This window comes from Peromyscus maniculatus, chromosome 4 (genome assembly GCF_049852395.1).
Source record: "Peromyscus maniculatus bairdii isolate BWxNUB_F1_BW_parent chromosome 4, HU_Pman_BW_mat_3.1, whole genome shotgun sequence".
Lineage (NCBI taxonomy): Eukaryota > Metazoa > Chordata > Mammalia > Rodentia > Cricetidae > Peromyscus > Peromyscus maniculatus.
This window is the reverse complement of record NC_134855.1, coordinates 127,962,589-127,985,573: the sequence shown is the minus strand read 5'-3', so window position 1 is coordinate 127,985,573 and position 22,985 is coordinate 127,962,589. Positions and strand designations below refer to the sequence as shown.

The 22,985-nt window shown below is 39.4% G+C and overlaps 1 protein-coding gene across 1 annotated transcript; it reads right to left on the bottom strand.

Annotated features, from left to right (window-relative positions):
* Nucleotides 1-2,037: 2,037 nt before the first annotated feature.
* Nucleotides 2,038-14,798, bottom strand: LOC102909104 (cystatin-D-like). Its single transcript, XM_042277181.2, has 3 exons — nucleotides 14,534-14,798; nucleotides 3,241-3,354; nucleotides 2,038-2,268 (listed from the first exon to the last, which is right to left on the bottom strand). Exons 1-3 carry the CDS (start codon nucleotides 14,780-14,782, stop codon nucleotides 2,185-2,187), a joined length of 447 nt encoding a protein of 148 aa, XP_042133115.1. The 5' UTR covers nucleotides 14,783-14,798; the 3' UTR covers nucleotides 2,038-2,184.
* Nucleotides 14,799-22,985: the final 8,187 nt, after the last annotated feature.

Here is a 22,985-nt window from a genome sequence, read left to right as displayed (position 1 = left end):
GTACTGTTGCTGGTGTCCCCTTTTCTGTAACTAATAGTCCTACAATGTTTAAGTGCATATGCCACAAAATAAAGGATAAACTAGTATCTTAGTTCTGTGCTTGAAGTTGAGGCTAATACCCTTTTACTATTAAAAACATTCCTTTGAAAATGTTATTGCCCATGGAGGTTGCAAATACTTGAGTATAATGAAGTCAAGTAGACAGAAGGAGCTTGCCTGGTGTACAGAATGTGCTTCCTGGCCCATGCTCAATTGTTGGGGGAAATCTGCTGTGTGAAAAGGGTGGATATAGAATGGGAGAGGACTGTGGGTTGAATGGTAGGTAGGTAGAGTCCTGGCAGAAGCCAAGAGATCATTTGTGACACAGTCAGGAGAGGTTTGTCTAGGCTGAGATACTGGGTGTGGGACCCTGGTTAGATATGTTTGTTTGGGGAGAAAGTGTGGATGGGAAGGTCAGGAAGACTAAAGGCAAAACCCTGAAGAAGAAGGTGGGAAATATCACTGGGTAAAGAGGGTGGATGCAGCACAGAGGGGGCCTGGAAATGGTGGTGAGTCATGAATAATTTTTGATGTGTTTTTTAAATTCATATTACAAGTGTTATATGAGAATTTTTGCTTCAGCGTTCATCAGAAATATTAGCCTATACTCTTCTTTTGTTGGTGATGAATCTTTGTCTAGTTTTGTTATTAGTAAAATATTGATTTCATAAGGCAAATTGGTAGAGTTCCATCCTTTACAGTTCATAAAATAGTTTCAGAAATAGTCATGCTAGTTCTTCTTCAAAGTTCTGGTAGAATTTATTAGTAAAAACCATGTAGGCCTGGGTTTGTTTGCTTGTTTGGGAGGTGTTTTAAATTGCCTTTTCTATTTCACTGCTTGTTAGAAATGCGTTTAAGTTGTTTATGTGTTCTGCATTTAATTTTGATAGTTCTTATGTACATATGTATGGATCCTTCCCTTTAGATTTTCCAATTCACTGGACCATATGTATTGAAGGTATGCAATAATGATCTTCTAAATTCTGTTGGTAGCTGTTGTAATGTCTCATTTGTGTGTGTGTGTGTGTGTGTGTGTGTGTGTGTTGTTTGCCCTTGTCTTCATCAATTTGTATATTCTATCTCTCTTTTTTGGTTATTTGACTAAGGATTTAACAATCTTGTTTATCTTTTCAAAGAAATAATCTTATTTATACACTTCATTACTCTCTGACTTTAATTTTTTCTATTCTCTGGTTTGATGCTTGGGTTTGTCCTTGCTTTCTTTAAAAAAATTTTAAGGTCTTATTTTATACCAGGAAAGAAAAAGGCCTGAGAGAATCCATCTATCACTCCCATAGGTCACAGCAGCATGTAATATAAAGGGGCAGGGTTTCTGCCTTTTGGATTATATCACTCCACTTCAGATGCTGATTGGTGTTTTACTTATCTGACACACATGTGTGAGCACACACACACACACACACACACACACACACACACACACACACACACTTCTCAGCTCTCATTCATGTAAGTTCCTAAACCCTATTATAGATAGAAATAGATGGGAATCATTGTGTGTAGAGTCTCTGGAGATTTCAGATATGACAATGATCTCTCCCGTTGGGTCATTTCACACCTAAATGAGGTTGGCTCTGGCTGTGGCACCATCATTTGCCTCACTGACTCCTTTTCAAGGCTGTTTCCTAATTTACATGGCAACAGCTCAGCATCCTTCTCCCACACCCTTCTGTATCTCTCAGGAACCAAAAACATGCGGAGACCAGGGTAAAAGCTGATCTCTACTCTATCTACTCCCAGAACTGAATGTCCCCAAAGTAGGTAGTGGTTCCTGTGATATGCACCTATGAGTGTGAAGCTCCATCTCCTGAGTGTTCCCTACTATTTTCTCCCATGCATTTGCACAGCAACAACTCAGAAGGAGCTGGTGGTAGTGTTTTATTGAGAAAAGGGTGAATGATGGGCTCCACAGTGATGCATTTGAAAAGCAAGTAGAAGAAATCAACAAGGGACTAGCCACTTAGGTGTGCAGGGTCTGTCTGCAGCATTCTTCTCTACTGATCTCTTGGTGCTAGCATTCTGAAGAGACATCCTCTGGAGCTGGGATCCTCTATCTGAGGAAAGGGGAGCTAAAGGAAAAGATAGATCAAGGGCAAATAACACAGTGTAGCCTGGCATAGCTCTTCAGGCATGGTAACAGTTGAAATGTGTCACAGACATCTTGTTTTGCTTGGCCACAGTGTTGATCTCGAAATTGCAGGTTATTCTCTACAAAAGGGGAGAGAGAGGGACAGTCAGTTTAGGTTATAGCCTGAGGTGTCAGGGTGGAGTGGGAATGGTAGACGTAAGACAATCACACCTCTCTATCACTTCTGTTAAGTCCCAAGGTACTCAGACTGTGCAGGGTCCATTCAACATTTCTCTCATCGCTGCCCATCCTTCAAATGGCACATGTCCCTCACTCTAGCGGCTTATGGGATTCTGTATCCCCCTTCCTTAGCATAGCTCTGTAAGGAAGAGCTCATAAATGAGGCACAGAATCCTCAGAGTCATTCCAGAGAATAAGACTCAGTGTCTCTGGGTTCCTTCACTTCCAGAACCTAGACCAGCACTAAGAGGGTCATGGATTGAAGAACCAGGGGTGTGAAAACTTCTGAAAATGGCAGGGTATAGGAGGGGTCACAAGAAGAATGCAGCTCTCCCCAGAACTGTAGTACTTCAAAACCAGCCTCATTCCTGGAGAGATGAGGAACATAAGGGGCAGCTTTGGAGCATTTCACCTAGAGGGCCATCGTCCCTTCAGAAAATTTCCTTCTCTCTTGGAACTACTCCTGAAGCTGACTATACAATTTCAGCAGGCAACATTCCTAAAGTTAGTACTAACTCCTAAAGCTAGTACTCTGATTCCCAGGGGAAATTCACTGAGCAATTGGAATTAACAGTATGGCCAAATATACTCACTCCTGTACCACCTGACATCAGAAAGGATTTGTATCAGCATAAACTGATACCACATAATTCATATGTACCTATTCCATAAATCATCATACCCTATAACACATGCATACTTACACACACACACACACACACACACACACACACACACACCTTTTCTCATATAATTATATAACTTCACACAAACCATCCCAGATGCATGTGCACTCATAAACCTGCAGGTTTGCACACACCCCTCCCTGCAAGGTAATTCCCCATCTTGCATGTTTTGATCCATGTGCATACCTTCTGCTGATCTGGCTGTTCATTGAAGGGACAGTCAGACAAATCAGACTGGGTTTTGGTACATGTAGTTCGGCCAAACTTTATTTTCACATAGAAGTTTTTCCCAGCCACTACCTATAGTGAAAAGATCAGGATTACATATATCTCACCAGTCAAGTTCGTATGCATGCAGTCAGTTTACATTACAGAGTTAATGTGTTCATAGTTCCATCCATGAGCTTCTGGAACCCAGAGCACACTAGCTACCTTTCAATAGGGGAGCACAGGCTTATATCATAACTCATTTCCTTCTGAGCAACTCTGTGGTGATATTTTATTTGTACTGAAATGTTATTTTAATTTTATGTTAATAAATAAAGTTGCCCTGGGGTCAGAGCTATTAGAGCCATAGTGAGAGCGTGGTGGTTAGAAGAGCTAGGTAGATTTCTGTGTGTTCAGGGATACAGCCAGTATTGGAGACATACGCCTTTAAGACCTGGAGGGCGGTACTTACAGGCAGTGATGAGGCAGTCATGTGGTTGGGTTTACAACCAATGAGAAGGCAGAACAGAAAGATTATTTAAACAGGGACACAGGAAGTACCTCCCTCTCTCGGGGAAGCTAGGAGCACTGCAGGAGGTAAGATTTTATCTCTGAGCTCTGACCTCTCGGCTTTTCTCTTTTACCTTGGCTCTGTGTTTCTTATTTTAATAATACGATTGGTTACATCTACATCTGGCGCCCAACGTGACAAGAATCCATTAAAAACTGCTTGGGGCCGGCTCCCTAGCCGGAGCAGCCGGCTCCCTAGCCCCAGCCCAGGTCTGCTTGGGCTCAGGCTGGACTGTGAGCTGCTTGCTTAAAGCCAGTGCTACAAACAGCTCAGGCCTGCCCTGCTAAACAGGGCCCCTGGCTGTAAAGCCAAGCCTTGACTCGGCTCAGAGGGAACAAGTGGCTGGCTTTAAGCTTTAGCCGGCTACCCCTTCGCTTTCACTTTCACTTTCACTTTCACTTTTGCTTTCTCTCTTGCTTTCTCTCTTGCTTTCTCTCTGTCTCTCTGTTTCTCTTTCTCTCTCTCTCTCTCTCTCTCTCTCTCTCTCTCTCTCTCTCTCTCTGGATTTACACCTAGGACTCTAGGTGGCTGTTTTGAAATTCGCTCGGATTTCTACTGTTCTACGCAGATTTGGTAAGTCATAAAGGAAACTATTTAAAAGACAAATTTTTTCCACATTTAAAAAAATGGGTTTCCTGTGTACATTGGAAGAAAATTGGGTTTTGTTTGAAATTTTAGGCAGTCTGACAATGGAACAACTATATGAAAAGATTAGTATTATGGGAATTATGCAGTTAATCACCATGCTTATTCTCATTTTACTATTTAAAAAGATAGTCGATTTAAGTGCCAGGATAACAGCTTTAGAAAAACCTGTTAATTTTAACAGTGAAGTTGGTTCAAGTTTGGATCATAAGGTTACAGAAAGAAAGCCTGTTTTCACACAATCATCCTTAATTTATCCTGTAACCGTACAGCAGATGCCTGATCAAATGGCTACACAAAATATCTGGGCTCCAATTGAACTGATGGATTTTAAAAGGTTTAAGGAGGCAATAGTATCTTATGGCATGCATTCCCCATATGTAAAGCAAATGTTAAACTCTTGGTCAACATATAATAGGATTATACCACAGGACTGGCGGGACCTTGCACAAGCTGTTCTGGAACCCAGCCAGAGAATTCAATTTCTGACTTGGTTTAAGGAGGAAGCTAGAAACGTAGAAACACAATGGAGGGATAAAGGAATACAAGTTTGTCAGGATCAGCTTATTGGAGAAGGCCAATATGCTTCAATACAAACACAATGTTTATATGATGTTCAAACCGTAATTTTATGTCGAATGGCAGCCTTGAATGCATGGGACAGAGTTGATGAACCAGGAAAAAAACATGAGTCATTCACAAAGGTTATGCAAGGCCCTAAAGAATCTTTCACAGATTTTTTAGAAAGACTGGCTTCAGCAGTAAACAGAATGGTCTCAGGATCAGAAGCTAGTAAGGCAATAATTGAAGCTTTGGCATTTGAGAATGCGAATGCAGCATGCAAAAGAATAATCAGGCCATTAAGGGCAAGATCTGCACCTTTGGAAGATTGGATTAGAGAAACAATTAATGTTGAGGTTGATGAGCATGATACGTGGGTAGGAGAAGTAATTTCAAAAGGTTTGAGGAGTGTTAGATGTTTTGGGTGTGGAAAGCAAGGACATTTTAAAAGGGACTGTAAACAGGTCAATCCTAGAAGCAATGTTTCTTCAAGGAACAATGGCAACAGAATGCCCCTTCCTTCTGGAGTATGCAGAAGGTGTGGTAAGGGAAAACACTGGACCAACGAATGTAGATCAACAAAGGACAGACAGGGTAATCCTTTGCCTCAGTTTTCGGGAAACTCCCGGAGGGGCCTCATGCAGGCCCCCATAGCAAAACCAGTTCAAACCTTTCCTGCAGCTGTAGAGGAAATCCCTGCTCTGAGCGATTAAATAACCAAATGACTATTGGAATAAATCAGGCTGGTCAGGATGATGAAAAAGAGAGAATAGAAAATTCAGGAGAAAACATAAAGAAAATTTTTTGGCAAACTTCTATTAATGAACAGAGACCAAAATTAACGATAAAAATAAATGGTGTTTTGTTGTCTGGTCTGGTAGACACAGGTGCGGACATTACCATAATTGCACCAGAATTTTGGCATCCAACTTGGCCTCTTCAGGAGGTAAACATTCAACTGTTAGGAATTGGGACATTATCTGGAGTGAAACAGAGTGCAAGATGGCTGGAATGTATAGGTCCAGAAGGACAGAGAGGAAAATTAAAACCATATGTCGCTAACATAGCTATGAACCTGTGGGGTCGAGACTTGTTGCAACAATGGAATACTCAGATTAAAATCCCTCCAATCTCAGAAACAAATCATAAACTAGCACATGTTTCTGAGAGAAATATTAGAAGGCATTATTTTGAGTGGTCACCAGCCATCCATATTATACAGGAACAGGGCACAACAACTGATAATCTTCCAAAAATACCAACAGCTCTACCTTTAAAATGGTTAACAGACAAGCCTGTATGGGTTCAGCAATGGCCTTTAACAACAGAGAAACTCCAGGCTTTAGAAAAGCTGGTAGAAGAACAGTTAAATGCTCAGCATATTGAACAGTCAACCAGCCCTTGGAATTCTCCTGTATTTGTTATTAAAAAGAAATCTGGTAAATGGAGAATGGTAACAGACCTTAGAGCAATTAACAAAGTAATTCAGCCGATGGGCTCTCTACAATCTGGAATTCCTTTGCCTACTCTGTTACCAAAAGGATGGCCTCTCATAGTTATTGATTTAAAAGACTGTTTCTTTTCAATACCCTTACAAGAAAAGGACAAAGAAAGATTTGCTTTCACAGTGCCTACTTATAATAATTCTCAACCGGTTAAAAGATTTCAATGGAGGGTCCTCCCACAGGGAATGTTAAATAGCCCAACTCTGTGCCAATATTTTGTACAACAGCCATTGGAAGTGATACGTAAAAAATTTCCTAAATCTATAATTTATCATTATATGGATGATATTTTACTAGCTGACTCAAATGCAGATACTTTAGAAAGAATGTTTGAAGAAGTAAAGAAAATTTTGCCTTGCTGGGGATTACAAATTGCTCCTGAAAAAATACAAAGAGGAGATTCTATTAATTATTTAGGATATAAAATAGAGCTACAAAAAATTAGACCCCAAAAGGTGCAAATTAGGAGAGATAGACTACAGACTCTTAATGACTTTCAAAGATTATTTGGAGATATTTCTCATCTACGAACTATTGTTGGGGTAAAAAATGATGAACTGACTAATTTGTTCAAAACCTTAGAAGGTGACAAGGACTTAAATAGTCCAAGAGAATTATCACCTGAAGCTGAGAAAGAATTGGCCTTGGTAGAAAAGAAAGTACATGAAGGGCACGTGGATCGTATTGATCCAAAGCTGGATTGCATTTTGGTTATTTTACCCTCTAGGCATTCCCCTACTGGAATATTAATGCAGAGGGAAGATATTATATTGGAATGGATATTTTTACCAAATAAACCAAATAAAAAATTAAAAACTTATGGGGAAAAAATCTCTGACTTGATTTGGAAAGGAAAATTGAGACTTCGTCAATTAGCAGGAATAGACCCAGCAGAAATTGTCGTACCTTTAACTAAGGAGGACATTGAAAAATTATGGACAGAAAGTGAACCTTGGCAAAGAGCTTGCAGTAATTTTTTGGGAGAAATTAACAGCAAATATCCCAAAAGCAACAGAATTGATTTTATAAAGAGAGCTGATTGGATCTTGCCTCGAATTGTACGGCAAAAACCCATATCTGGAGTTCGTACATTTTATACAGATGCCAACAAACAAGGAAAGGCAGGTTACAAATCAGAAAATTTAAGTAAAGTGGTACAAAGTCCTTATAATTCAGTGCAAAAATCAGAATTGTATGCTATTCTGTTGGTATTAATGGATTTTTCAGAACCTCTCAACATAGTAACTGACTCTCAGTATGCTGAAAGAGTGGTATTACATATTGAGACTGCAGAATTTATCCCTGATGCTTCAGAATTAACTTCACTATTTATTCAATTACAAGATACAATCAGGAAAAGGAGTCATCCTTTATATATAACTCACATCTGATCTCATACTGGTCTGCCAGGCCCTCTAGCACAAGGCAATGATGAGATTGATAAATTATTGATAGGAAATGTGCTGGAGGCCTCAGAATTTCATAAAAAACATCATGTCAATAGTAAAGGTTTAAAAAAGGATTTTCCCATAACCTGGCAACAAGCCAAAGAAATAGTAAAGAAATGTCCTACTTGTTCCTTCTATAATCAAACACCATTACCAGCAGGATGTAACCCAAAGGGTACTCAGAGAAATGAAATCTGGCAAATGGATGTGTTTCACTTTGCAGAATTTGGAAAACTGAAATATGTACACCACACTATCGATACTTATTCAGGATTTCAATGGGCAACTGCTCTGAGTTCTGAAAAAGCTGATTCTGTAATCACTCATTTGCTAGAAGTTATGGCCATTATGGGTATACCTGCACAAATCAAAACTGACAATGCTCCATCATATGTCTCTGTTAAAATGAAACAGTTTTTTGCTTATTACAATATAAAGCATATTACAGGTATACCACATAATCCTACAGGTCAAGCAGTTATAGAAAGGTCAAACAGAACTCTAAAGGATATGCTAAATAAACAGAAAGGAGTAACAAAAACCCCCAGAAATAGACTGCATAATGCTCTATTAACTTTGAATTTTCTGAATGCCAATGAGAAAGGAACAACAGCTGCAGAGAGACATTGGGTAATAGAAAAAACTACAGAATTAAATCAGCCTATATACTTTAAGGATGTGCTGACCTCAGAATGGAAGCCAGGGTATGTATTACGTTGGGGACGAGGTTTTGCTTTTGTTTCTATAGGAGAAGATAAGCTGTGGGTACCATCAAAATTGATAAAGGTTCGATTTGAACAAGAGAAACCTCTTAATTAGAGGAGGTGATAGTTCATCAACCAGCATGAACATCCAATTTAAACTAACTTGTACCTGTAACACATGTCTTTTCATTTAATCAGATAATAACTTGCCAAAAAGGAACATCCCCAAAATTAGTCTTGGGGGAAGGTTTTTGTTTTTGTCTTTTAGGAGAATGAAGGTTAAGGAATCTGAAGGACACAAGACAAATGAGACAACTGAAGAAAAGGGACAAATCATCTATCCCAGGAAACAGAGTATATTGGAGTATATGGCATATGGGTATATATTATCTAAAAAATTTTATGTCTTCTTAAATGTTTGTTTCTGCTTTTCTCTAAAGATTTAACACTATTGGTTTTCTAATAGTCCCAGTTCAATTAAAATTTAAAGCTGACTTTGGAGTTGGAGAATGGCTCTCTCCTTCTTTAAACTCAAGCATGTTGTTAAAATGAAAATACAAACTCCCTGTATCATGACAGAATAAAAGAGCCATTTTCTGCTATGGGACAGGACAAAAGCCAAATTAATTAAGGGACTATTCTATTACTAATCTCAACTCTTTGATTCTATTCTGATTCTTTAAACTTTTCTTAAAGTATAAATTTTATATCAAAATTTACAAGATTAATATATATATACATTTTAAACTTTGTTAAGATATGAATGGTCATATAGAGTACTAACTAATTCTAGAAAAAAGGCTTCAGTTAGCTGCATATATATGTCTTTGTGTTCGAGTCTCTTATCAGTTTTCTGCAGGAAATCACGGCCAGGCCTAACATCAACTGAAGTCTCCGGAAAGAAGATGGGGCCCCACAACAACAACAACAACAACAATTCCACGTGGACAATAATAATATCACTAAGCTGACAAACATCATCTACAGATCAGCTTTGAACTACAAGGTGCTCAGAACAATTTTGAGATGACTAGCTGAGATGATCCAGTCTCAAAGACTACTTGAATAAGGACTTGAGATAAACCCTGAACTTTGGCTTTATACACAGACTGGATAATAATGAAGGATATAGTTACCTTTCCTAGAATTTGACAATTAACCTAAATTTTTCTTTCAGGATAAAGATAACTTCACCCATACCCAGCAGGAAGCAATTTTAAGAATATGACACCCACATTGCCAAAGAAGTGGTGTGGGGCGGGTGGTTTTTTGGTTCTTTTAATGGGTTTTGGGTCTGGGATAATTTTCAATTGTTTAGGGGGGTTGGTTACAAGTTGTTGTCAAGGGTTAGGAAAAAGGCTAAGCAAAGGAGATTAGATTTAAGGTTCTTGTTTAAAAAAAAAAAAAAAAAGAAAGAAAAGAAAAAGACAATTACTAGTTTTAAATACTTTACATTATTACCAACTATTAGGATATAAAGAAATGAAAGTTAGTAGTTAGACATTACAATAGAAATTGTAGTCATATTAGATATGTTTTAAAAATTGAGCAGATATATTTTAGACAGGTCATCTTCAAACCCTTCAGAGATCTAACGAATATGGCATTTAAAATATTTTAATAACTTAGAAATTTTTCTTTTTTGAGACATGTCAGCTCCTGGCAGTACCAATCTACTTCAGAGAAAATATGGGCATTGAAGAAACTGCATATGGAGTTAATTTTCATTGTGGCAAAAGTTAGCCACTGGACAACAAAGTATCCTCAAATCAACAGGACAAAATGGACAGACAGAACACGAAACAAAGGACTACCGATTCCTGCCAAAACAAGTATGGTTATGGCTTTATCAGAAGGCATCTTCTGAGGCCAGGACAATATGGCACCATCCCTGAAGTGGCCTTCACAATCTGGAAAAGGTACAGTGCCCTTTTCTTTGAAGGCAGCTGAACAGGCAGTGGGCCGATGGCTTCTGTTGTGCAATGGAACAGCAACTGAAAGCTCACGCCTCTCAATAGTAGACTGGCATTTAATAGAGGGATGTGGAGAAGGGCATGCTTAGATGAAGCCATATATACACAGCCAAGAAGAATGGACAGCTGAATTCAAAAACCATCAACAATTTCCAGAATTTAAAATCCTGAATCATGACATGACACTAGTGGAATTCAGGTGTTTCTGGTACATGGACTGCTCTCACCCAGTGTGAGGTTGAACTGTTGACCTTGTGTACAACCTACTTCACAAATGAGTCTGTCAGATACGCTAAGCCTATAGGCTGAAGATGATGCCCCAACACTGTGGAGAAACCTCAGGTGACTGTCCAGGCAGCTGGCTGTTTCTGTCAACTCACAAAATTTTTGGAAGTTGCTTTTGTGCACTTCCTGTTTTTATTTTTGTTAGCTAATATTATTTCCTTCTTGGGTCTCTGAGGGAGTTGAAGATTAGTTAGTTATAGTTGAAGATTAATTAGGATAGAAAGTGAATTAGATACATTTTGGACTTACTAAAATAGGATAGATAAGGGAATTATTTTCTCTGATTTGTCAAATACAAATGGACTAGACATCGTTTAGGTATTTGTTACTTGTATATATTGTATATAGTTATTGTACTTTTGTATATAGTTTTTCTTTTGTTAGTTATAACCTTTTGCCTTTTTTCTTTTTATTAAAATAGAAAAGGGGAAATGTGGTGATATTTTATTTGTACTGAAATGTTATTTTAATTTTATGTTAATAAATAAAGTTGCCCTGGGGTCAGAGCTATTAGAGCCATAGTGAGAGCGTGGTGGTTAGAAGAGCTAGGTAGATTTCTGTGTGTTCAGGGATACAGCCAGTATTGGAGACATACGCCTTTAAGACCTGGAGGGCGGTACTTACAGGCAGTGATGAGGCAGTCATGTGGTTGGGTTTACAACCAATGAGAAGGCAGAACAGAAAGATTATTTAAACAGGGACACAGGAAGTACCTCCCTCTCTCGGGGAAGCTAGGAGCACTGCAGGAGGTAAGATTTTATCTCTGAGCTCTGACCTCTCGGCTTTTCTCTTTTACCTTGGCTCTGTGTTTCTTATTTTAATAATACGATTGGTTACATCTACACAACTCTAAGAGGGTACCTTGTGCTTCTGAGGAAAAGCAGTTTCAGAATATGGAAAGCAGAAGGCAAGGAATGACAGTTGTTTCATTGGGTTTAGGGAGTGAAGACAGAGTTCTAGGGAGATAGCCATGGATGATGAACACTTCCCAGGGTTGCTCTGAATACAAACAAAAGCTCTGGGTTGCACACAAGACTAGCTCAACCCTGCTGACTGTGACTCTGGAGTCAACAACAGTGGTAAACTCTAGGAAGGCCTCAGGATGGTGACTCACCTTCAATAGTATCCTCAACACAGCACACAACCCATAGAAAGCCTATTCTCTTCATTTACCAGTAGTTTTCAAGACTTTTCTTTACAGGGTGGGGAAATGTGAGATGTTTACACATGAAAATGATTAAGGTAAAAGGGAGGTGGCTCTAACTGCCTCATCTTTTAGTGTGATTGTCTATGATGATATTTATCAAGTGTGTAACACACTTGCACATCTTCCATTTGGCTGTAATCAGAGGTGACTTTAACCCATTCCCTACACCAGGCATCACAGACGAAACTTGTCAGGAGGTAAAGAATCATGATGTGAGATACCTGGAAACAGGGCTCTAGTTATTGTCTTGAAGAACCAGGAACAAGGTTCTCGATGCTTCTGTTCCTGGATTCCCCTCACGTAAAACTAGATCCACCAATTCTATGGTCTATAATTCCTACATTTTCCTCCAATGGCATCACCAATGGCATGATCCAAAAAGCACCATGACACCTGGGAAGGACATAATATGTCCAAGTCTATGATAGCAGCTGATTGCTGGAGCAGGAGAAGTAGTACTGATCTTGAGTTATCTGAATGTTCAAAAAGGAACAGAAATGAGATTTAAACATATGTGTATGGACCATGTTGCAGCTGTGTTGCTATGGGCTGACTGAAATTGCACACAATCTATCCCATGGAATCCCCAGCCTTTCTTTTAAGTTGACCTTGGAAGTAGGTTTTAATGCTGGCTCTGATCCCTTATGATCTTGGTAACTGTCTATTTAATGGAGGAATGATTCCATGCTGCAGAGGAATAATCCAGGAAGGTCCTCTTTATGTAGAGGGAGATGATGTTTGAAGTACTGGCCAGGATAGTCCCATCTTAAGATAATGGCAACAGCCTCAATGTTCCTCCTCATGATACTCAGGGCCACCATGTAGACAGAAGCAAGCCTTCTTAGGACAGTTTGAAAGTACTTGCCCAGTAGACTTAGAAGGGTACCTGTTTGGTGACTGATATTAACTTTGAGGAAACATTAGAGCAACCAGACTGAGCACCATTTGACAGAGTCATGTGTTCCTTATAGATAGGGACTCCTGAGAAATGTGTCCTAATAGGATTACACTATAGAGAAACATGAAGCATGTATCCAAGCAAAAATGGCTAGAGTGCTCCTGGGCCTTATCACTGTATGCAGAACATATGGCTGAGCAAGATCTCATTGAGCAGAACATGACTGCCACAGCAAAATGAATCCATCCATAATTTCAAGGTCAGAGAAGCTGAGTAGAGGCTGTTAGAGGGAAGGATACTTAGGGAGTTGGATAAAGGTATCAGCCTAAGCAGGGGATGTCAAGCGCTGCACATCAGCAAACTGATTGAGTCTCTAAGTGAGGTAACTGAACATGTCTGTTGATTCCTGATTTTGTAAATGGAATCTTACACTTGTGCAGGATACCCTTACTTACAAGAATTGTTCACTGAAGGAAGTATTTACTTTCAATGCATTTGAAAGCTAAATGCACATAATCACACACTCCAATACACACACTCTTGAAAGACTGTGAAGATTGGACCAAGTATGGCTGAATGTAACACTGGGGTGAAGGAGCTGCATGATATTCTGAAGATTTATCCCTATAGCAACGTGTGTGTGTGTGTGTGTGTGTGTGTGTGTGTGTGTGTGTGTGTGTGTCTATCTGTCTCTCTCTCTGTGTATGTGTGTGTCAAAATTGTGCAAGAATGAATAAAAAGAGACCAGGGCTGGAGAGAGAGTTCAGGAATACATACTGCTCTTCTGGAGGACTTAAGTTTGGTTCTCAGCACCAATAAGACAGCTCACAACTACTTACAACTACTTGTAACTCTTGCTCTTTTCTGGCCCTCACAGGTGTGCTCTCCCCCTCCCTCAGACACACAGACACACAGACACAGACACACACAGTATACACATATTTACATATAAATAATTTTAAAAATTTAAACTTTCTTTTAAAAATGTTAAGGAAAAGATTCTTTAAAGATCATTCAGTGAGAGATATCTGTGGGGGTCGATTTGTCTTTTCTTCTAGTCATTTAGATAATATTTTGCACTGACCACAAAGAGTTGGTGGTAGATAGTTAATTATGGCAGATTCTGACTCTGACTCTGACAGCCTCTGTACTTCTGGCCAGCTGGAACTGGGAAACAGGAAAGAGGTACTAGATAATTATCCACAAATCTCCAGCTGGATTCTAGCTAATCTAGAGGGGTTAATTCTAAACATACTCATGGAGGGTTATGGGGCTGCAGATATTTGCTTAGAATATGGTTTGAGTAGCAAGCAGGGATGTATTCATATTATGCATATTATGAATGATTTGTACCACATGCAATGAAGATTATTGTCCCTTGGAGAGACACAGAGGTTGAAGTAACATAGGGGAATAAAGAATGATGGTATATAAAGAACAAACTCATCCCACTATCCCTTGGGCCAGGTACCTACCTGCTGACTGGCGCTCATCACTTGTATCGGCCTGCTAAAGTACACGTCATTGTCCATATCATTGTAGGTTTTGACAGCAAAGTTCACCACTTTCTGAACCTCCTTATCTGTCAGGTCATCCGGCTCCACTCTACCCACTGCTGTCTGCTTGGCTTCAGCATTAGTACTGGCTCCAGGGCTCACAGCCAGGACCAGTATTAGGGCTAAAGCAGCCAACAGGGGCAGTGAGGGTCTCTGCAGGTTGGTCATGGTTGGTTTGAGTTGAGCTGAGCTGCAGTAGAGCAGAGGAGAAATGGTCTAGAGTGATTCTGGTCTGCTGCCTGGCCTTTTAACCAGCAGACTCAAGCTGCCCACGTCCTCCTCACTCCACCCCACATGTCACCACCCCTAGATCCTCCTTTTTCCCAGTCTTACCCATTCCTCTTTGATTCTCTTCTTCCACCTCTGGGCTCTCCTTTCCCAAGTCTTAGCACCTTTTCTTGTGTCTTCTCTTCTCCATTTCACTTAGCTTTTCCCCCTAAGTTCCCTCCCAATGGCTCATCCTCCTAAGAGCTCCTATCCATGTCACTTTTGTCTTCACAAATGAGTCCTCACCCTTCTGGCTTTGAAAAGCATGTGGTTTGTGCTCAAGTTCTACGAAAGAGAGAGAGAGAGAGAGAGAGAGAGAGAGAGAGAGAGAGAGAGAGAGAGAGAGAGAGAGAGAGAGAAAAGCAGCTTAGCTCCCTGAGGTCTTTGCAGGTCAGGGGCATCCGTTGTATCAACACCTGGATGTTATTTCAGAGGTTCCAGAAATAACCAGTGCCCTTTCCTGTGGGAACTTCTTTGCCAAATACACTGAATTAACCTTTATTTGGAAAAGGGGTAAATAATTCCATTTACACAACTCACAGGTATCAGTCAGGCACTCAATAAATGAACTTCCTAGAGCTTCTTCCTGGGCCTAATCCTCTAGAACTTAGCAACAGATTCTGGTGACTGAGCCCTTAATATGACATTACATCTGGCAGCTCAATACAGAAATGACATGAATGCATATATAGTTTTAAATTTTCTAGTAGACATTAAAAATGTATGAAGAAGTAGGTGAAATCTTTCAGTATATTTTTATAACTTGGCATATAAAATGTTATTTCACCATGTACAAATAAATCTTAACAGATAGCTTATGTTCCTTGGCTCACATATGTATTAAATCTTTGGATTCTGTGTTTGTACTATTAAGGCAGATAGTCCCTCAGACTGTCACTATTTCTAGCAACTCATGAGTATGTGTATTAAAAACCATGATATGGTACAGTCATGTAGTAGGCTGTGTTCTGGAGAGAATAAATTAAGTTCAGGGAATTATAGGTGGCCCGCTTGCTGGAAAGAGAGAAAAGGACAGCGTGTGAGAGATGGGTGACACTGGATAGTTGTGGTAGGATGGCTTTTGAGATCTTAAAAGGACAAGGACAAGAGGGCCTATCTAGGCTACTGAACCAGAACCCTAGGCAGAGAGTATGACCCTGGGACATAACAGGTCTTGCCTCTTCTAGAAGCAAGGAGCACTGGAGGATGTCTGAGCAGGAAAGGGATATTATAGGGTCTTTCACCCTGGTGGGTGTAAGGACAATGTATGTGGGATGTAGGATCAAGCTGATGAGAAGGCAGGTATATGAAAATGAATGTGAGATTATTGTTGTTCTTGTTGTTCTACTCAGGGAGCCTCACTGTGACTCTGACATTCTTCCCTCTGTTTGGAACACTTAACTGGTTTTCCTGAACTCACCAGGAGGGAGATATGGTTAACATAGGATGAATGCTCTACTTTATGTGTGCAGAGAAATCAGTGAGTGCATACATTGGTGTCACCCCTCAAATGAACCAATGAATATGCTTGGAAAGCTCTCTTGTGCCTGTACTGTCCCTGATCACACCCAGTTGTCCCTGGCAAGACCCTGTCTGTGACTTTAAGTGGAGGCTACTATTCCTTTGTTGTTTTCAAAATCTTAGAGCCCTTAAGAGTTACACTAAAGCATCATCAAATCCTGGCTGGCAGAACAACTATTTACAACATGGTTCACTGAATATTTGAAGCCTATATTTAGACTTATTGTTTCAAAACATTCCTTTCAAAATATCACTGGTCATGGCAGTGCACTTTGTCACCCAAGAAATCAGATAGGATAGTGTCATTTCTAAACCACTGACAGCATCTGTTCTATAGTCCATGCATCAGAGAGTCTTTTGGATTTCCGAGCCTTATTATTTAATTAATCCATTTGTAAGGCTGTAGCCATGATCAATATTAACTCTCTGGTGTAGAAATCTTAGGTTCATGGGAAATGATCAAAATAACAACATTAACAGAAGTTTGCAAGAAGATGATTCTAGTTTTATGGATTCCTTGGAGAGGCCCAAGTCCTCAGTGGAAGAAGTCACTGCAGAGGTAGCAGAAACAGCAAGAAACTTGGAAGTACCAGTGAAGACTGAACTGATTGACATATTTCTTCATGTGGTTGGCATGTGGAGGACATGGTGCTGGTTCAAGACTAGAAAAAATACACTTATTTTGCCAATGGGACATTCAGGTCATGGTGCTTTCCCTTTGGAGATCAGGGAGTGACCATGTTCCATTCTATGCTGGCTTCAGTAGTAGAGTGGCACTGCGTAAGGGACATGTTTTCATGCCCCTGTTCATTGTGGATATGTTTTTCTATTGTGAAATTGTACCTTGACCAAAATGCAACCAGGATACAGAGGTTCCTTGAGGAAGATCAAGCATATACATTTAGGATGAGATTCTGTAAAATGCCCAGGAAAATAGTGTCTATAAGCAATCACATAAATGCAAAGAATAATACTCACGAGGAATTCAGGAAAACCATCCCAGGTTATGTACTGTGCTAATTCTAAAATAGGATATTTTAACCTTGTAGTAATTTTTGCTTTTGTATTAGTACCTTACCTTTTATAGTTATTTCTATATTACCCCTCCCCAAATACTTTTATGATTGCATTGGGTATATTTCAATCTTCGTCTTTGTTGAAAGCTCAGGGCCAATTATTTCAGGCTTTATTGTTCTTGCTATTGTGTGGCATATTCGTCTGCCTAGACGCATTTCTACTCAACTCAAATTTTATTTAAAACCAAAGATATCACCATAATACATGATTTGATGCAAGGGATGGAAGGAATCTTTTATTTTATTGAGAATTAATTACAAAAGAGGTATCTCTAAGTTTGAAGTCAGGAGTAAGTTATAGCTGAATAGTTCTCTTAATAGCTTTTTCTCTAAAGCAACTGAAGCATTTCTTTAGCAATGCTAAATTTTAACATATTTAATTTAGGCTTGAAGAGATGACCGAGAGGTTTTCCAGAGGGCTCCAGTTCCTAGCACCCATGTGGCAGCTCAGAATTTTCTGTAACTATAATTCTTGGGAATTGGATACCCTTTTGGTTTTTTGAGACAGGGTTTCTCTGTGTAGTTTTTGGTGCCTATCCTGGATCTCACTCTGTAGACCAGGCTGGCCTTGAACTCACAGAGTTCTGCCTGCCTCTGCCTCCTGAGTGCTGGGATTAAAGGCGTGTGCCACTGCTGCCTGGCAATAAAATACTTTTTAATTAAGGAACTTACATTGTTTTTAGGCTATTGCACAAAAAAACAGACTCTAGTTCATTGTAAACATAACTTTATATGCGCCAGGAAACTAAAAATTCTTGTGATTTGATGTGTTGTCATGTTCACTTTTTGTTAATACTGCTAAGCTTTGCATGTAATTATGGATAATTATAAAAGAATAAGTAACTAGCTCTTGGACCTGTCTATAAAATTATTATGGATATGATAGCAACACATAGCTTTTATTTGCAAACTAAATATGATCAAGAAATGTTGTCTAAAATAAGCAAAAATTCTTTTAAATTTGTATTAAAATTTCTTTTCAACATATTTTGATCATGATTTCCTGTTCCATAAACTCTTTCCAGATTATCCTGTGGTACTGGAAGTCACTCTTTCTGCTATCAGAGGAAAAAGGTAATGTGGCCTGTCTGAAAGATACACTGCTACAATGGTGGCATAAATGTTATGGAAGTAACCAACCCCCTTTTTTTTATTGAATTTAAGACCCACTTCATGAGATGGAACCTATACTTGACACAGCTAAGTGGTCAATTCTCTGAGACTAGATAGGTCATAGGCCCTATGGAAAACCTACTACTATTATTCTGCTAAAGGAACATAGCGATAAAACAACTCCTAATCACACATTGTTATATCCATAGTTCAGTGTATGCATCAACTCTCACAGAGAAGCTTCTTATTTCAGAGACCCACATCTTTTTAAGAAATTTAAAGAATTCACACTTTGAAAATTTCATAAATGTATACCATATATTTGATGATATCCATCCCTACTTCCAACTCTTCATAGATGTCCCCAACACATTCCTCTCCAAATTTCATGTCATCTTTTTGTAATCCACTGGATCTAATCCGTGTTTCCCCTATGTACATGGATGTGGGACCATCCACCAATACATGGACAACCTAGCTCTGAAGAAAACTGATTCTTCCTCCACCAATAGCTTTCAGTTGGCAAAGGCCCTCAACTAGAGTAGTACTTCCTGGCCTGTTACCCATCTGTGTTGTAATTCTGACTGGCTTGGTTTCTTTCTTTCTTTCTTTCTTTCTTTCTTTCTTTCTTTCTTTCTTTCTTTCTTTCTTTCTTTCTTTCTTTCTTTCTTTTTCCTTCCTTCCTTCCTTCCTTCCTTCCTTCCTTCCTTCCTTCCTTCCTTCCTTCCTTCCTTTCTTTCTTTCTTTCTTTCTTTCTTTCTTTCTCTTTTTTTTGACAGGGTTTCTCTGTGTAGCTTTGCACCTTTCCTGGAACTCACTTGGTAGTCCAGGCTGGCCTCGAACTCATAGAGATCCACTTGGCTCTGCCTCCAGAGTGCTGGGATTAAAGGCATGTGCCACCACCACCTGGCGACTGAATTGATTTTTGCAAGTCTTTTATGCAAGCACCCATACGCTATCTGATCTCATGAATGTAACAGTCCCATCATGTTGGGAAGATTCTCTCTCACAGCAGTATTCTTCTAACTCTTAGAATTGTACAATTCTCTCTTCTGCAATGTGCCTTGAGGGGTGTGTGTGTGTGTGTGTGTGTGTGTGTGTGTGTGTGTGTGTAACTGATAAGGAAAACACCAATTAGCATCTAAAGTGGAGTAATATAATCCAGAAGGCAACACAACCTTATATTACATGCTGCTGTGACCTCTGAGGATCACAACTCGACCAACACCTTAAAGGGCCATATCATACAGCTTTCACTGGTACTATACTTGTTTGATAACCTATGACATTATGAACAATTATCTTCTTGTAAAGGCTAACTACATTTAAGGTCATATATGTATGGAAGCTTCTAAAATATTAGGTGCCCACATGGCCTTTTCAAGCATCCTTAGTATGGTTGAGCTCTTCAGCATTCCTTTCTTTACCCCCTCATTTCTCATCATTTAAGCTCCTTCATTATTCCATTTGCCCCTTTCTATCACCTGTGCTCTGCAATCCCCTCACATTTTAAATATATTTCTTCATCTCCTCCTCAGTGCCTCTTTCTAGTTTTCTGGCTTCTACAAGCTCTTCTTGTTAATCACACATATCTAAATATTTGACACTAAGAACTGTATGAGTGAGATCATGTGATGTTTGTATTTGGGGGCCTCGGTAACAAATCAGTATCATTTTCCCAAGTTCCATTCATTTACCAGCAAATTTCATAAGTTCATCTTTCTTTACATCTGAATACAATTCCATTGAGTGTATGTACCACATTTTTATTGTCCATTCTTCTTTCAATGGGCTTCTTAGTCATCCTATTTCCTAAACAAATAACTTATAAAACTTGTAATTAACAAAAGGAGCAACCAATCTAAAATGTGAGTAAAAAAAAAAAAACTATAAAAGACTTCTTACAGAAAAGGTAAACAGATGGCAAATAAGTAAATTAAAATGTGACTCACATCATATGTCTCCAGGGAATTGTAAAATAAGACAATGAGATGCCATCACACTCCTGTTAGAATGGCCAAAATCCAGCACACAAGTAGCACCAAATGCTGATGAGCATGCAGCACCTCTGGGATACTCTTATTTTTATTGGGATTGCAAAACAATAGGGCATCTCTGGAAGGCAGTTGAGTTATTTCTCAAACACAAAATTAAATATATGTTTATAATGTAATCCAATAACCATACATCTTGATGTTTTGACAAAGGAAAACCTGTACTGGATGTTTCATCAACTTTGTTTATAACTGTCAAACTTGAAAGCAGCTAATATGCCCTTCAGTAGGTGAGCAGATAAATGAGGACAATATCAACTATGGCACAAGGAAAGAAATAAAGTTTCAACCCATGAAAGACATGGAAGAAAGCTGAGTGCACATTTCAAAGTAAAGGCACCAATACGAAATGACTACCTAGTACTGAATTTCAACTCAAATGCATCCTAAAATAGGCAAGTCAGGGTGACAGTGTAAAGACTAGGGATCACAGTTGGGGGAGGCTGAGTATGTGGAACACAGAGGAGTTTTCAGAGCAGTAAAATCATTCTGCATGATGTTATACTAATGGATCTATGTCATTTTAGGTTTGTCCACAGCCACAGATTGCATAGTCTTTCTTAATTGATTTGAGGGATAATGGGGTGTGGATACAGGCCCATTTGTTACAGAAAATGCATCTTTTAGGAGAGAGAGGTTGAGAAAAACAAGCACAGCAAAACTCAGTCTGTTACCAAAATATCTTGATGACCCTTAGCCTGAACTTCTCCTTGGAGAGCAGAGATGGCTGCACACGGATAACTCCCCTACCATGTTCCTTTGAGGCACTATCTGGCAGAGGCCATACAGACATATTGGTTGTGGTATCCATTCAGCCAGATGCCTTGGAAGATCTGACCAACTGACCAGATCCAGGACATGGCAGCTCTATCTTCCCTACCTTGTGAGCTCACAGGAAAGCTGACTCCTTAATTAAGTTTGATTGCTTTATCTGTTAGTTGCTTAATTAACTTGTTAAATGAAATAAATGTGTGTTTAATAAGAAACAAGTGATTTCTAGTTTCCTTGGAAACCTCTCTGCCATTGACTTTTTCATCCAAGGCAGCATTTGTGTAGAGTAATTGGCAATTGGCTCCATTACAGCACAAATTTGGCAGGATCCTCAAGTAAGGTGAAAATGGGAATTGGTCCTTGCACTGTGCAATGGGGCTGCCATAAATGGAAATGTAGAAAAGAAAAAAAAGTTTGGTTGAATGGAGAATCTGAATGCTTGACTAAAGTAGGGTAAGTGGGGAACAAGTCAGGATGAAGTACTTAGCGAGGCTTGCCTTGACCAAAGAAGCCACCAGGTGGCAATGGGAAACAAGCCAAAATCTACAGACTTACCTGAAAACATGCCAGACATCTAAATTTATAATGAGAAATGGATTGGATCTGAGACTACATTTTTTTGAATAGTGTAAAACAATGTTTTCAGGGCCAGTATTGACTTGTCAGACTTATTTCATCTAGGGTAATCCTGCTCAGTTCATGTAGTACTCTGTTGTCACTCAGGGATCAAGACTTCACTTCCAACATCCTTGTGATAAATGAGCCCTTAAGAATCTCAACAGACAATGGTCATGTGGCTTTAAAACAGTATATTCTTGGAGAAGCTATAGGAGGATTCTTGATTTGCTCTAAACTGGAAATTCCCATCAGTGCAAGTTTGGTTTACTGTGAGTGTGCTGTTTAGATTTCTAATTCGCCAATCTAACACTGTCTATGTATGCACAATTACAAAAAATGTTTTGATGTGGGGCTATTATCTGTAAATATTAAAATACACATTTCTGAGTCCATGTAGTAGGGTAAAAGTACTTTGAGTCCAGATATTGGAAGTTTCTATGTATGATTGATATGGCAAAGTCTTGGGTGTATACACAGTCTGAGAGGCTGGAGTGAGTGCACAAGAAGGTCACATGATGAACATTTTTTAATTTGAATTTTTTATGTATTTTTTGAGCTTGAAGAAGTCTCTGGTTCTTTAATAAACCCATGGGTTGCTAAGGTAGTTGATATCTCCAAAGAATAAAGAAATTGCTGTAAGTCATCTGTGGAAATTGGCTAAAAGAAAGTTGGCAAGTGGGGTTGTCATTGACAAGAGGCTACAGGCTGGGCTTTAAGGGGGTAGACAAAGAACTGCTTGAATATGACAGTGAGGAGGAAGACGCAGTCTGGATCAGTTTGAGTTCTTCTTCAGTGAGCCACAAGAGAACCACCCCTTGGCAGTCTACATGGGAAGCAGCATCAGGAGAGTTGGAAGAAAGAGGCTGGTGGTTATTTGGCTCTGAGAGGAGACGTGTTGGCCAGCTTCTATTTGTTTTCTAGGCTTTTCTCCCCACCAAGATCCCTGGGGTG